This window comes from Epargyreus clarus, unplaced genomic scaffold (assembly GCF_041222505.1).
Source record: "Epargyreus clarus isolate Ecla_fem2 unplaced genomic scaffold, WU_Ecla_fem_2.2 ptg000026l, whole genome shotgun sequence".
NCBI classification, from domain to species: Eukaryota; Metazoa; Arthropoda; class Insecta; order Lepidoptera; family Hesperiidae; genus Epargyreus; species Epargyreus clarus.
Genome location: NW_027332233.1, coordinates 3,819,206 through 3,836,715, shown reverse-complemented (window position 1 = coordinate 3,836,715; position 17,510 = coordinate 3,819,206). Strand labels below are relative to the sequence as shown.

The 17,510-nt window shown below is 34.2% G+C and overlaps 1 protein-coding gene across 1 annotated transcript in view; it reads right to left on the bottom strand.

Moving 5' to 3' along the window:
* rl (Mitogen-activated protein kinase rl) overlaps positions 1 to 17,510 on the bottom strand; it is an 84,401-nt gene that overhangs the window by 33,909 nt on the left and 32,982 nt on the right. The window contains exons 2-4 of the mRNA XM_073088338.1: positions 6,238 to 6,364; positions 5,037 to 5,147; positions 4,591 to 4,725 (exon numbers count right to left, since the gene is read on the bottom strand). Of these exons, the coding sequence (XP_072944439.1) occupies positions 4,591 to 4,725; positions 5,037 to 5,147; positions 6,238 to 6,364 (373 nt within the window). The remainder of the gene's footprint in view (positions 1 to 4,590; positions 4,726 to 5,036; positions 5,148 to 6,237; positions 6,365 to 17,510) is intronic.

Below are 17,510 nucleotides of genomic sequence, written 5' to 3'. Positions count from 1 at the left end.
GCTTAGACGGGTCCGAACTAAAGTGCACATAGAATTTATGAAAATTATATTTGTTTAATCCTAGTAAAGGTCAAACGAACCTATTTTGGATATCAATTTGTAGTGATGTAATTTATAATGTACCCAGTAGCAGTGATTGGAACTCGACTTCTAAATCAGGGGGTTCCGAGCGGTCGAATCCGAAACACGCATTTCAGATTTTTTAAGTTTATGTGCGTGTTAGAAACTAATTAGAGCATGTTTTGACGGTGGAAGAAAACATTGTGAGACAAAATCTCTAAGATGTGCGAATGGCTTAAACTCCTCTTACTCTTAGAAGCCGTTCGTTTCCAGCAGTGGGACAGTAAAAAGTTAAGCACACAAGGAAACAATGAATAATATCCACCAAAATAATTATATACGTAAATAATAAACGTATAATTCATTAATCAAATGTTTAATTTATTAACAAAGTGTTTTACTAATTTAATTGATCCACAACGTATTCAGAAATAGAAACACACCTAGTTACGGCAGCGCCATTGTAATGCTAATGAAATTACTTTGGTGTTTTGTAAAACTTTTCACTTATTCATTCCATTATGGTAATACAAACTATTAACTAGATAATTTCGCACTATAAAAAGTGTAACACAAATAACCAACTTTGTCGAGAAAGAAACGGCCAAGTGCGAGTCGAACTCGCACCCGGAGGGTTCCGTACCACTAAATTTTAATTCAGTACATACGAGGGTGCGTTTTTAAGTCCGCGGAATGGCAGGGTTGGAGGGGGGATAGCGGGCTCGTTAAGGGCGGTACGTGTTAAGTGACTCATAAATAGTATAAATATAAAGTTTTATCACAATTGCATCATTAGTTTTAAAACTATCGACAATTAAACAACTCAATCCGGAAGAAAATTGGAAGTATGGAGAAAATCGAGCATCGCGCCGTTATAAAGTTCCTTACCAAGCAAGGAAAGTCTGTGCAAATCATAATGGAAGAGATGTCATCGGTTTACGGGGACTCTTGCCCTGGAAAAACGATGGTTTACAAGTGGAACAACCTTTTTAAGCAAGGCAGGGATTCACTTGAAGACGACCCACGACCAGGACGGTCTGTTGAGGTGACCATTCCGGAAACGATAGCGGAAGTCGAAAAATTAGTACTGGAAGATGCTCGGCTAAAGAAGAAACAGCTTGCAGAAATGGTTGGAGTATCGGATACAACCATTTTTAAAATTCTGCATGACCATCTTGGCATGACTAAGGTCAGCGCGCGGTGGGTGCCGAGAATGCTCACGCCGCCTCAGAAACAACAGCGCGTTGAATGTTCCCGTGCGTTTTTGAACCTCTGTGGAGAAGATAAGGATATTGTACTGAATCGAATTGTTACTGGAGATGAAACTTGGGTTCACCATTATGAACCTGAGTCTAAACAAGACTCCATGCAGTGGCATAAAAAGGGTACAGCACCTCCTAAAAAGTTCAAGGTGTCACAATCGGCCGGCAAACTCATGGCGACAGTCTTTTGGGATGCAGAAGGAATTTTGTTAATAGATTACAAAGATAAAGGTGTCTCTATAATCGGAGAATATTACGCAACAATCTTGGAGCGGTTAAAAGAAGCCATCAAAGAAAAAAGACGAGGAAAATTATCCAGAGGTGTCCTGCTGTTGCACGACAATGCGCCCGTACACAAGAGCCGTATTGCACTGGCTGCCCTGCATAAGGTGGGCTTTAATATTTTAAATCACCCACCCTATCCCAGTCCAGACCTGGCTCCCAGCGATTATTATCTCTTTCCAAAAATGAAAAAAGAGCTTCGTGGAAAGAAATTTTCTACAGACGAAGAAGTAAAGGACGCAATTTCCTCGTATTTTTCCGACAAGGACAAAACATTTTTTTATGAGGGTTTAAATAAGTTAATACAAAGATCTGAAAAATGCATTCGTCTTGCAGGAGAATATGTAGAAAAAGAAAAATAATTTTGACATTTTATTTTCGCTCCTTGTCCCTCATTCCGCGAACTTAAAAACGTACCCTCGTATTTATCATCATTATCACTGTGACACAGTTCAATAGATAAAGCTCCAATAGACACCGAAATATAGCAGTTTCTTCTATAGCGATCCGTATTTATTTTGAATACTTTTTATTTTTTAATTTGCTTTTATAGCGGCCACCTTATACATACTTTGTAAAAAAATTCCAAATTTCGTCTATTACGGTTCATGAGATAGATCCATATGACAGACGGACAAACAGCCGAGGCTATTACTAAGTTCCGTTGAGGTCTAAGGTTTCGTTTACCCTTTGGGAACGGAACTCTAAAAACATACTGCGTTCAACTTAATGAAAATGAGCAGTGATATAACTAACGACCCCATCAACGCAACGGGGTGTAATATTACGCCCTCCGTTTTATTAAAGGGGGTTGAGCGCTAATATGTATGTATTAGTGCTTTACTCTTGAATATTTTATGCCATATTCCCACATGACTATAGTGCGGGTTCCATCATGTATTCTACATTAACATTATTAGTTGTAACATGATAATAAGACAAAATACAACATTTGATTTGACGTAGATATTGAGATTATATAATGGGCAATGGGATCCTTCAAGCAGAGTTGCAATTTATCAAACTTGGTTTATGCTAAAGGCAACTGATTAGTTATAAATTCTATCCAACTTGCCTCCACAAAGTTTTACTTAAGTACCGATGTTCTAATGTCTTCTAAGTAACATGAGGTATTAAGTTAACCATGCTAAGTTGAGGAACATCACGATTTTGCTTTTACATGATGTGCAAAACAAAAGTGAATTTACGTTGACTTATCGGAAAGATTTGATTCGTATTTACCATTCATACGTAGTCCGCACTAGTCAAGTCGATGTTGAAATCAACACTGTCTTCACAGAGAGATAAATATGAAGTGAAAATAAAAACTTGTTATTCAAGTCGTCTAATAGAAAACATTGTAGGTTTTTCTACTTTATTTCTTATGTATAGTAGTCATACTTCAGTAATAAATCTATATAGATAGATAGATATATAGATTCATCTTAAAGATTTTAGGCTTTACATTTCAGTGCTGAAGAAGAGACATAACTGATTCTCCAAACATACCTCTACATTACATATACAAACATACACAATGATGAAGTATATGTTTACAACAGTACATTAAAACCAATCAATTTGCGTGTGTTCAATGTATGAATACATATTCATTGAATACTAACAACGTGGACGTCACAGTCTGCAGATTTAATTAATAGCTTGTTTCTCTGCAAACTGCATACACTTTGCTTATAAATTAATAATAGTTTCCAATGTCTGTCTAGTCAGCGAACTAAGGCTTGGAACTCACGTAGCGTTTTTAACGGTCTCCGCGCGCGAACGTAGAACCGCTACGCGCGTAACATGTTAAGATATAAACGGTAAATTGTAAGTCATTTTATGGTTGCGATTTATTTCCACGGCGTGTGCGGTTTTCTGCTGTTTCTACTTTCAGCATAATATATCGATCTCATTCCGTTCTTTAAATCTGCGGGCGCTTCCCTAACCGCGGCGGCTGCATAACCCCGTAAAACTGCAGTCGCATGAGTTTAGAAATAACAGCAGCTATTCGGCGTCCACCTGCGACATCAGTTAAAAAACGCTCCGTCAGTTCTTACCCTAAGTCTGACAACCGCACACAGTAAAGTTTAATCTTCATTAATTAATACAAGTTTAATTCTAATCCCAACTTTTATTACAGAATGCCGAGAGCAAAATATTCGAAGTTTACTTAACAGCCATTTATTTTCGGATAAGATAATCCATCTGCTCACCGTGTTATGTTTGATCATTAAAGCTCTTATTTCAAACTCGCAAATAATTTCCAATTTAGTATCGTTTTTGTTAAACTTTCAAAGTGTATTCGAGTATACAATACTTTATAATCTATATTACAGGTGGTTCGACGATATTATTATATTAGTAACATTTTGTCTAGATTTATATTTCATTAAAAGTTATTTTAGAGACTAGCTGACCCGGCAAACTTTGTTCCGCCTCAAAATCTATTTATCAAATATACTTCATATAAAATACTAAATATATTTGACATATGAATGTAATATTAAATATATTATTTCTATTTATCAAATATATTTCATACAAAATATGAAATATATTTGATAAATAAAGTAAGCCTATGTACTCGTGGATAATGTAGCTTCCGAATGGTCAAAGAATTTTTAAAATCGGTCCAGTGGTTTTGAATAGAATGAAAAGGCTCACTATTCATTACAACCAAACAAACAAACAAAGTTTTCCTCTTTATAATATTAGTGTAGATGTAGATATCGAGTAGGTATAATATATTAAGACGGTTACCTTTTAAAAAAATACTGTAATCATAGTCATACTTAAGGCAAATTATTCCAGTCGATAATTAGTGCATTACAGCACTATTCTTAGGAGAAGAATATAAGAGATAATCAATTACCTTCAAATCACACGTTGTGTTAAGCAGTAAGTTAAGGCAAATTATTCCAGTCGATAATTAGTGCATTACAGCACTATTCTTAGCAGAAGAATAAAAGAGATAATCAATTACCTTCAAATCACACGTTGTGTTAAGCAGTAAGTTTGAGGGCTTGAGATCCCTGTGTAACACGTTCGCCGAGTGTATGTACTTCAGCCCTCGGAGGATTTGGTATAAGAAGTAGCAAATGTGATCATTACTTAATTTCTGAAACAATAATATCATCCATAAAACACAATAATGAGATAAGTTAAAAATTTTGACCAAAGTATTGACGAAAAAACTAAAAGTCGTATAACCCTTTGTTCTACCGAATAGCATTAGTATTAAGTAGTTCGTGCTAGTTTTAAAGTTACTTAGGTAAAAACTTAGACGAGACATGCTAATTTAGTCCCTAAGGTTTCCACCTGAACTTTCCCGTCTGGGGTTCATTACAGATGTGCATAGGTGGCTGTGGCCACTTATCATCAGGTGTTCTGCATGCTCCATTGCAATTTTTGCATTAACAATTAACATACCTGTGTTTTTAATAATTTATAAAGGTCTGTCTCCATTAAACACTGTACGATGTAGACATCTTTCATTTGGTCGATTGTATCTGCTCTTAGAATATCTCGAATGTCAATTATCTGAAAACAAAACCTTAAATTAATTTACACGTCTTGATAATAAGCGATGTTACCGCGAACATCAGTACCCTTCTGTAATCAGTTCTGATACAGTCCGCTAGGGGCGCTTATTGAAAATGTATGGACAGATACGTAAACAAATACAAAAACAGTCATTTTTGTAAAAACATAGAAACTCATACTAATGGTACAGTTATTTATTTTTGATTCTTAATGTTTTCGAAATATCAGGTGCCACTGTCCCCTGAGGACATTGTGACTTTACGATAAGTATGATAGATTCTTATAGACAGTAAGCGATAATTTATACTCCCTATTGGTTTTGGCTAATGGCATAAATTCAGGCAACAATCGGAGTGTATTGAGACTAAGATGCCTATAACAAAATTATTTTAATATAAAATTTTAAATAAAGTTGACAGCGCAGAATAAATTATTACGTCGGAAGTGTCTCTACTAATTATTACTCTTTAAAAAATGGAAATGAAAACCACTTACAGTTTTTATCTCGGATATTATGAAGTATCTGCTGCATTAATTAAGCGGAGGCGAAATAAATTAAATCGGAACGGCTGGGTCGTAATCATAAAAAATATCGTTGCTAACGAGGAAAGAAAACTCGTTCATTTTTCGAAAACCCAAAAATATTATTGCTAAATATAATTCTATCACAATCTTGCCATATATGTCCTCACGTTGACCTATCATATATAAGATCCGCAGCATTATTCCAGGGTACGGCAATCATGTGAATGACAAACCATTTTCTCTAACGTTAGTTTCGGGTCAAACTGCTTACGTACACAAAAAACGCTCTGAACGTTTTCCACACTTATGGCCTACATTAGGATTCAGTGCGTGCCAAGGCCACAGAAAAACAAATACCGCCTATAGCACACCTACAGCCAATTCCAAAAACCAACTAAATAGAACACTCCGAGGTCGGACAGGATTTTATGCATACCGTCTGGTGTGACACACAGTGTTTTGCGTGATCATTGTGTACTAACGCACGGAACGCAATGACGCAAATGACGTTTAATTCTTTAACTTTCTAGTAATAAAATGCCGTTTTTCCTTTCTTACTTACATTTTCATGCTTAAATCGTGTGAGAATTTTAATTTCCCTCAGTGTCCTCTGGCAGTAGGTCTGGTGCTCGAAGGGTGAAATTTTCTTTATCGCGACTTTACTTAACTTCACACTGTCGAAGGCGGACCTGCGGGAGACAATAACCATAAATCATCTTGTCACAATTTTCATGTACCCGAAAAAGCTTTTAAGGCATCGACGGCGATACATGTGTGTCAGGGTTTATGCGAAGTTCACTCGATTTATTGTCGATCATTGGGTAGGAGAGGTTTAACAGGAACAATATGTTTTATACTATTTCAAGTAGAATTTTCAGTAAGCAACAAAAAATCGCGAATAGATAATCTCCTGATAGATCCGATATAGGTACCTATGTAGACAGATCTATTGTATAATAATGTACTTAATTGTACTTGGCTAACTATAATATATTAAAATATTCTGATAGTTTCATCAATATTATCCAATGAGTATTATTTACAATGTTAAACTCTTCAAATGGATTTTAATTGAAATTTATCAATACCTTACCGTTCTAGTGGTTTGCCGCTCACTTAATTTATGTAGTTTGCCATTTATATTGTCGTATTAGTAATGTAGGTGTAGTGGTTTAAAAGTACAACAACGCAGCGAAGAGGATTCCGGTCTGGTACCTTATGGGAAAACTAATGTTTTACCCTGTTTGTACGAATTGTGTTTGTTTCGACTTATTAACTTAAATGAAGATTCATTCACGCCGTTATTTTGAAATAAAAGACAATATAGTCACGAAAAAAAGAAAAACAGTGCGAGAATTTAATAAGGTACCGCTATTTGATTAGGCACAGGATTAAGCTTACTGCCGCAATATACCCATTGCGAGATAAAATCCACATTGTATGGGGCTGTCGGTCTCAGGCATTAGCCTGTTTCAGAGCTCCGCCAGATTCATACGGAGATGTAAACAAATATTCCCGCGAGAAGGTATGGGATTAACGCACACCGACAGAATTGTCAGATTACATATTTTCGCACTCCAATATTCATTCCTTAGCACTGACTGTATGAAATAAGGAATATATCCATTTTTTTTTTTAAAACAAACCAGGAAAATTAGTATCTACGTATGCAATGTGGATATTGATGCGGGCATATAATGCTATATGATATAAGGTTTTATAGTATTTTATCGTATGATCACTTGAGCCAAGAATTCACAGAGTTGTTTTAATCCGCACTCGAGCGCGGTTCCGTAATTGAAATTCTAGACATTAAAAACAATTCTAGACGTTAAATTTTGACCTCCCAAAAATCGGATAGATTGATTATAAATAATGGGCGAGAATCATCTGTTAACAATTTGAATATCTTATGATAATAACCTAATTCAGTCCTTTAAGGTCATTGGGAGCTACATACATTTACACTTGGCCAATAATTATATTATGTAAGTATACATATTAATAACAATTTCTTAGAAAACACGAGGCGATGTTTAGTAATCCATGAAAAAAAATGCCTTCAAGATTACGCGAACAAAATTGTAACTCTATTTCAAGACTCTTAAGTTTTGACAGCCTTTAAAAGTTTTAATTGCAAAGGGAAAATATGGCATATCTCTGACAGGGTAATGTAGATACAAAATGTTTACTGGAAATTTATGAACAGTTTAAATTGTTTGCTCTTAAATTACCAATAAATTTATTATTAGATAATTGTATTATTAGATGGAGAAAATATGTCAATTACATGGTTAAAACTCGGCCTACTTAAGTTATGTGAGTACTTCTAATTAACAATCACTCATTGAAACGGCGAGGGAAACATCATGAAAACACCTATACGCCTAAAAGACCTAAAAAGTCCTGAATGGTGTATGAAATTTACCAATTTGCACATGGCCAGGGCGGTGGAGTATGACCTAAGCCCATCTCACTCTGAGCGGAGACTCGTGCCCAGGGGGCCTACCACCATCTTTTAAAAACCATCATAGTTCAGGAGAGTTTTATTTTAATATTGCATTAACATTATTTTGTTTTACCACGACCTCCTTAAAACATTATTTTCAGTGTATGATTATAATAATATTGTTTTAAGAGATGGTAGTAACCCCCCAGAAGTGGGACTGTAACGGGATGACAACAAAATAATTCATAATATACGATTGCTAAAAGGTTACAAAATAGAAAAAAGACTACAGAAAACACCAACATAATTATATGGTTCTATCTTATCTCGGATATTTATGTTACGCGAATTACAACTCAAGCGCCTCAAGCTAATTTCCAATCTCGAAGTTTGCTTACGTATAATAAAACGAATTAAGTCGAGAAGTCTTCGAAATTTACAAGGTAAGGATTCTAATAAATGTAGATATCTTATATATAAAATTCTCGTGTCACAATGTTAGTTACCGTACTCCGAAACGGCTTTACCGATTTTCATCAAATTGTGTATGCATATTCAGTATACAAAATTTGATCTGAGAACCTGCTACTATCTATTTTTCGTACCCCTAAGTGAGAAGAATTGTTCACCCTTATTTTTTTTTATTTATATGGCAACACAACGTTTGCCGGATCAGCTAGTGATATATATAAAGGTATCTACTCGTAAGATTGGTTCTTTTAGCGTGTCTGTTAAGAATAAACTTCATACCTTAATAAAAGAATCACGTGATTAGCATTGTACCACACAAAAATATACTCGTATAATTTTCAAGTGAAACATCCAAGATAATGTAAAAGTGTCTGACTGAAAGAATAAACATGTTTATCAAGGAATCAGGTTCTCCTGATAGGACGATGTATATTTATGACCTTTACACCTGCCGACAGGACCCTGCTCGAAGCATTGTAAACTTCTATATAACATACGAATTACAATCATCAAGAAATAACGATTTATTTTATTTCAATTTATGATGCCATATATCGTATGCGTAAACTTTCTTTACGAAATAAAAAAAGATTAGGGAAATATATAAGCAACATATTAATCATCGAAATGGTCGAATTAATCTTATCTCATAGTAGATTTTGTAATCCACGTCAACTCGAATAAATTTCACTTAGAAACAATAAATAATCCATGCCATAATCCACTGATAACGATGATGCTTCATTATCTATTGTTATCAATGTATGCACTTTCTCAAACACGATATGATTGAACCAATTTTTACAAAACATAAAACTACAACCAAACGTTTTATGATACGTTTTTATGCTAATCATTTACAATTCTATGTTAATTAAATGTTAAGGGCGAACAACCCTTATCATTTAGGGGGATGAAAAATAGATGTTGGCCGATTCTCATAGATACCGGATAAGCACAAAAAATTTCATCAAAATCGGTCAAGCCGTTTCGGAGGAGTATGGCAACGAAAACTGTGACACGAGAATTTTATATATTAGATAGTACTTCTTTTTATATGTCGCTTACTAAGCTATCAGGATCGAGTGGTGGACTTCAGACATTTTCGAAAACTTTGTAGACACAATGTTAAACAAGGTTTGTAGTTAAGAATATGTAGAGATATATAGGCATTCTCAAGTAATTTATCTTTCGACAAGTCCTTATAAAATGTCATAGTTAAGCTGTATAAAAACATCTTTATCATTAATGATTTTGTTATCCCAAAGAAAAAAGTAATACATTTTTGTAAAGGATGGATATAGCAAAGTTATTTTTTATATCCCTGTCTCATACCTGATGTAAGAAAAGAAAAAGTAAACAATTCCATTACATACTATATCGGTATAGTATTTCTGGTCAATACTGAAACATTGTTAGCACAAACGAGGCAAACAGGCCGTGTTGTTTCCTGAAAAACACAGTATTTACAATCAACAAACTAATATTACTTGTATTCGCACTAGTTTTATTTTTGTAAATTGAGTTATAGACGGAAAACGACTTGAGGAAACATACACGCCTGAGAGAAGAAGGAAAAGTTCTCAAAAGAAATCTATCACTTCGTCAGCCTAAAGTGGCCTAAGCCATTCTCACTCTGAATAGATGCTCGTGCCGAGCAGCAAGACAGTCATGGGTGGATGACAAAATTAAAAGACGTTGCGATGACAATAACAACAACAAACATTTGTGATATTCCACAAATTTATAAACCATGGAAATAAAAAAAAAACATAAATGTTTTACACATTAGAATGAGAAATTCGTATTGGTTGGTTTGATTATTTATGCCGATTATATATCACACGGTTATTTATGCCGACAGCACGTATTATTCTTGTAGAATTGTGCGTATTGCCCAAAGATATATTCCGAATAGGAGAAATAAAAATATAAATCGCTTTAAAAAGTCCAATGAGGTAAAAATACCAAACATTTGTCCATCATCGACACATATATTTATAAAAGAATGGACGAAGCTAAGAGGAAAGAGGGTCCAAAATCAGTTTCGTCAGTCACTTTCGTCGGTCAGCTAATTCATTTTTTTTTTCATCCCATAAATGAGTCCAAAATAAAGTCTCGTAAGCTGAAAACAAAAAAGCTCTGTTTGAAGAATGTTGTATTTTGCGCCAATCCTGAGGGGTGGGAAACAGGTGCAGACGCTCTAAGCCCCCACCTTGTAATGTAAGCCAAGCCCAAGTACAGATACAATGGTAATGAATGAAGATGAAGTAGCAATTTTTTTAAAGATGATATTAATTAAAATAGAGAGGAAGGGTATGGTATAGTAGTAACGGATATGTTCAATTAAATTTAATAAGACGAAAGTGTTGTAGATCTACGGAAAAATGCTTGTAAACACGACAACACAATTTACTTTGGATTGTCTTGTTAAAATAAAACATTGTTCTTGGTACTCATCAGTAATACAACACATTAAATTACTGATGAGTACGGAGAACAAATATAAATAACCTTTATTTTCCTTATTTTTTCTAGGAAAGTAATCAAAAAATAAGAAACGTAACATTCAATAAAATAAAGGAAAATGTTTAGACACCAACACATCCTAACTGTAACAACTCCATATGGAGATCTGTATGGAGTCATACAGAGATTCTATCTGATGCTGATCACGGACGCATTAACACTCCTATGCAATAAATGATCACCTCATATGTAAGACAACCGGCATGCACAGTTGCACACGAAATGTTTCACGTTAGTAATCGGTGTGGCGTCAGTACCTGCTCGGTCCAATCATACGTGTCCTACCTTTCAAATTACATTACCCACTTATTTATAATTTATAATATAAGAGTAGCAGACGAGCATGCAGTCCACCTGATGGTAAGTGGCTACTGCCGCCCATGGACATCTGTAATCAACCTCAGATAGGATTAGATATTCCTACCCGAGGTCGGCCACAGATGCGCCGCTACCCCTGAGGACTAAGCTGGAACGCCTCGGAAAAGTCTGTCTCCCTTACCACACCCTTCAAACCGGAACAAAGCAGCGCCTAACACTGCTGTTATTAGGTAGAAATAGGTGTGGCGGTGGTGCTGCCGGAGTTGAACCACAAAGGGTTCTACCACTTCCATATAATACATGAATGGTATACACATAAATACAAAAAGTAAATAAAAAGGACTCTTAATAAATTGCCGACTGACGAGATGTCTGACAAACATCAAAACGCTCCTAACAAACTATAACGATTTGTGAATTCCTTCCGTGCCTATTTCAAGACGGCATATTTCTCCCCGAAAAGCAAGGTTGACATTTAAATTAAGAATTCACTTCAATTATGGCTTTCCCTAAATCTAATTTCGTAAGTTTAATTTGCGCTGCGTCCTTCAGCTTCTTCAATTCTTCGCTCAAAGGCGAATCGGAGTGTTTGTATAGGATAACATTATATATGTACTGGCAAATATTGAGCCGAGGGAAATGGATGTTTCTGAGCAATTTATTTCTTAACTTCGCGGCGATAAGGTTCATACGTGATCTGAAGCCTTAACGCCGTTTTTTTATTAATTTCCTGTTTTCCATTTCCTTTTCCGTTTATTTTTATTGCGTAAATCTTATAAACGCCAATTTAGAATATTTCTTATGAAGGAATTTCATAATATTCCCACAGAGCTGGCATCAACTGGGTTAAACAATGATGCTTGACAATGCATTTAGATGAGTGGGTAAAGCCGTAAGAGCGCGCGTACATAAAGCTTTTAACATACTAATGGACCTTCCAAGGTTTCTGTCTTTAATTACAAACTCTAATTAGTATTTATATTAACATTCCTTGTGTTAACTAATTAACATTTTTATAGTACATCATTTTGGGACGAGTATACTGATAGCAAGTGGATAGTCTTCGACGTCAAATCAATTAAAGTGTATCGAAACAGTAAAGGAATGGATCGCCGTGTTTTATCTCGGCAAATATTTGATTTTAATTTCAATTTACTATTGAAATTAACATAGTATATAACTCTTTTACTATAACTAATTCGACTATAAAATCAAATGACATAGCATCAAACTTCTACACATCTATTAATATAATTAAAGCTAGAAATACTAGAGGGCCTTCATTTCCCATTACGAAGCCCTCATGATTTAAGTGTCGGGACCCACTACACGGCATGATCGCACGAGAAAAGACCTACAAAGGCGTATCCAATTTCATACTGTTACAAAACTCGAGTTTTTGTTCCAAAAGAGGCAATAATAAAATGTCAAAAAGTGAGAAAGAAAGTGTCTCTATTTCTAGTTTGTTCATTAACAACTGTCAAAAAAGCTCCCTGTGAAAGCTCCCTATCGTTGCTAATAGTGGATGTTTCACTTGCAACGCTCTTAGTAGATTTCCATTTCACCAAAGTAATTACAGTACATGAAACGGATTTATCAATGCTAGGAATGAAAAGAGCTGCTAAATGGAATAAAATCTAAAATTGCATGCTAAATATTTCGTAATAATTTAGATTCTAAATTATTTTTATATTTAGATTCTAAATTATTTTAGTCCAAAATCTTAATTAAGGCAGAAAGTTATATTTTAAGCAAATAAAGACGGACTGAAAATTTTGACGTTCAGTTCATCAACACGTAGGCTGAACAGAACAAAGTCAATTAATTTAGCCAAGGTACTCGTATAATAATTAATTTTTACGCAGTTTTACGGTATTAAAAATACCAAATACAACAATGGTAAATTTAAATCCCTACCATATTTTTGTAAATCAAATTCCTCAAAATCGATTCAGGGGACCATAATTAAATTTCTTCGCTTTTGATCCTCAATAACAACGTCGCTTTCATTGTTTATTTATTTAACAAATTGGCGAATCGAGAATTTAAAAAGCAAGTTAAAATCGTCACCATATTGTACACTGAACAAAATCCCCTAACCGGGTTCAGTTTTCATAATGCTATCAAATTTCTACGCGAGTGAACCCCAATGACAATGAACGTGGAGTCGGTATTCCACAAATATCACTGTTCCTGATCTGACTCATTTCTCAACGTCAATTAAAACTCTGTTTTGAATTTGTTTTCATAGTATTCGTGGATTCGTTCGTCGAATCGTAAATAAAAGTTTATTTAGTCATCTGATACTGAAAACGGAATAATTAATTTGTCCTAATTGATTAATGAAACTTCATAATCTGATATTATTTGTTTGGTACAATTTCAAGTTTATAAATTCGTTTACATATTCAAATAGTTAAAACTAATGTTTTTAATTTAATCTACTTTTAATAAACAAAAAAGTTTCTCTATTCTAGTGAAATTAGTTTGAAAACTTCTATGTTTACAATCATTTTACAGAAAGTTTTGTACCCTGGGACTAACGTAATTTTTGTTTTGTTTTATTTTAAAATAATAAGTTATGACGACGCTTATACCTACTACATTTTTAATGCATGGACAATCCTTTAATATTTTTAATCTTGTATGCAAAAGTGGATGGCGATCTTACGTTATAATCAAAACAATTAAACTAGATAGATGTATATCAATGTCAAAATCAGTCAATTAAGATAATCTTGATTTCCAGAGATTGGTGATACATGTAGAAAGGATCCTACTGCGATCAATGCTTCCCACGCTCACATACACACATACGTAACAAATAGCTAAATACGTGGACAGTGCACTCAGCCGCGGATAATGCCTGTCTGCCGCACACGTGTTCCGATCAGGGGCTATATTAAAGGTTCTCAGAATCAATGTCAAGGACAGCAGTGATTAGATAAAAACATGTGTACTTACGTGCGCACGTAAGTTATACTTTTTGGCGTAGTTAAAAAAGAGTCCGAGTATTAATGTGTACGCGCATAATAAAGCTTAACTTACGTTACAAAACAAAAAATATATCGTATACCTAATATCTATAAATCAATAAAAATTAAATATTATTATCGTAACGTAACGCTGCAGCGTTACCGTTTCCGTTATTCGTTACAAAAATCGTTTCACCAATAGTTTTTCCTTTAATGGCGCGTCTAAATTATTATAAGTGGAAAAGAAAGCCATTATTATTTCATTGTTCGTTATTATTAATTTGGGAATATTAGCATGTAACCCATTACGTAAACTTGCCGTCATCGGTACATTACTAAATTGATAAACCCCTGGGCGGGGCTGTTTGCGCACTGACATTTCGCGTTAGTGCTGTTAAAGTTAAGTAATGTTTATTTTTAATTAATAAAAGTTCATAGGTACCTACAGTAGCAGAATCTAGTCATCATTTACAAAATAAATCATATGTTAAAATTATTTTATAAGGAAGAATTCCTCAATGTTTTGAAGAATCAATAACAACTGTTTATTATTCAGTCATTTTTCGTTTTATTTTATAGTTTACTTAATTGTTTAATCAAAAAGTCAATAAGAAATTAATATTAAATAAAATAATATTCCGCAGCATAACACGAAAGACCAATTTAATACAGTTAATAATGAGGACTTAATATAAACAATATAGATGATGTAAAAAAGAATCAATAATTTTATTTGCATTGAAACCTCTTTAGCCGACGTAGATCTACAGCAGATGAAGATTAATAGTGGTCTATTATGTTTAGCTCCGAACCGCACTCCGGAAAGCCACGTGAGGATCTGACGTCCCTTACTCTATGCGACTCCATTATTCTTTATTAGATATTCCTGGGCTCGAAATATTCATAAAAAATATACTTATTTTTATTATGTGCTGGCAGGTCATTTAATCTAATAAAGATTCGCTGATTTGCTCAGAGTAAAAATGTCTAACGCTTTAATTTAAAACGTTTATGTAATCTTTGCAGTCAAACATAATTATATAAGAAAAATATATCTATTTAGATACCACACCTTTCGGCTATCAGGTTGCGTCCTCACATTAGTTTCTTGAAAATACCGTTTACTCCCAATATATTATAAGACCTCTACGCATGATATAATACGTACAAATATATGGGTATATAAGGAAGGAGTATTTCTATACCACTCAAGTGGCGGATTACGGAAAGACAACTGCGATTAATATCGGCAAGTGGGTGGTAGGAAGCCAGACAAATAGAGTTACACCCAGACTATAACTATTTGACCGGCTATTAGGATGTGGGCAAACGTTTGGTTTTATTTGCGATGATTTTCTAGGTCAAGAGGATTTTGTTCAGTTACTTTTCCGAAATATATATATATATGGATTAAAAATACACGGGGTTTCCGTAAGCTGGTTTAGATATTTGTTTCTTCTTTTATCATAAACTAGCAGACCCGGAAAACTTTGTACCGCCTCAAAATGTATTTATCAAATAAATATATTTCATATAAAATATAGCCTATGTTACTGGTAGATAATGTAGCTTTCGAATGGTGAAAGAATTTTTAAAATCGGTCCAGTAGTTTTTGAGCCTATTAATTTACAACCATACAAACAAACAAAGTTTTCCTCTTTATAATATTAGTATAGAAGTATAGATTTAATGTCTATATTGTCTACGTTTGAATTTAACATCTAAGTGGAGCAATATACGTGTACATATGATTATAGATACCTATATACTATGACATACGACGATGCTCTGACAAGATATGATAAATTGAATGATTAGTTAATGTTGGTAGTGTGTAGAGTCGTTAATAAATGACGTCATATATTAGGGGGTGGAAGGGGGTTGTAACTCGGGCTTACCCCACTAGTGGTTAAACTTGATGCGCGCGTCCATGGTTCGTAGAGCACGGTAAGCCTTTGTTGCGGGTCTCTATAATAATAATTATAGAGATTGTTAAATTTTAATGGAGGCTTTATGAGCGGTGCGAATCATTCAACGCGGGATCACTTAGAATAATTAAAAAAAAATCTCGCAGATTTACAAAAATAAAGGATATAATGATTAAAACTTTTTTCGACATCTTTAGGACAGTTTAAAAAACGATGAGGGCGATTATGTTCATTATGTAAATGTACACGTAATTAAAACTGTAAAAAGTATTTATATACAAACATATATAAAAATCTGTGACGTCACAGCAGGAAGGAGGAATTGGGTCAATTCGTTGACGACGTGTTTGCTACAGTGATAATTTTTAATTAAAGCTGCAAATGCACTGCAGTCATTGCCACTTAACATCCATTAAAAATGCATACGTAAAACGCAAAAACTCGTTCGTTAAACCATCGGGAATTCAAAAGCTCTCTAATGAGCTTCAAGAACCGCGGCGATGTTGGAATCCAATCTGAGCTATGAATTTTTGATGATAGTTATTGTTAGTACTTCCATTATATTCGAAATGAATATTCTAGAGACCAATTTGCGAGTTAAATTGCATACAAATGGCGGTTGGCCGCAACGGATTAGCATGATACAAGGTGTCAATAATATTAATATAGATAAAATGTTGTGTTCGTCTTTATTGTTGAAATTCTGAACGAATTTTGAAAGAAAGAAAGAAACATTTATTCGGTAACGGACGTATGTACTCGTATATCTCGTGATATAATAAACCTACTTTTTAGAAAAAAATACCAGTTTTAAAATGGACATGAGTTTAGAGGCAGACGTAGGTACGAAAATATATTTTTAAATAATTACCTCGTGCATTGTATTATGATAAAGATTAATTATATTATTTAGAATCGCAACTTACTCTATATTATTATTTTTCTTCTACGCTTTACTTGGTTAAAGTGTGATGGCGCTACCCCCACACCTATTTCTATATTTCTAAAGAAACAACGCAACTTCAATAAAATTAAGGCAAATCTCCTATCTAATTAAAATACAGTGGCAAGTATCCATGGGTTAGTGTCCACCAAACGTATGACATAAAAATACTGAATTACAGCTGAATACAATTAATCGTATGAAAACCAATGATCCTTTTAT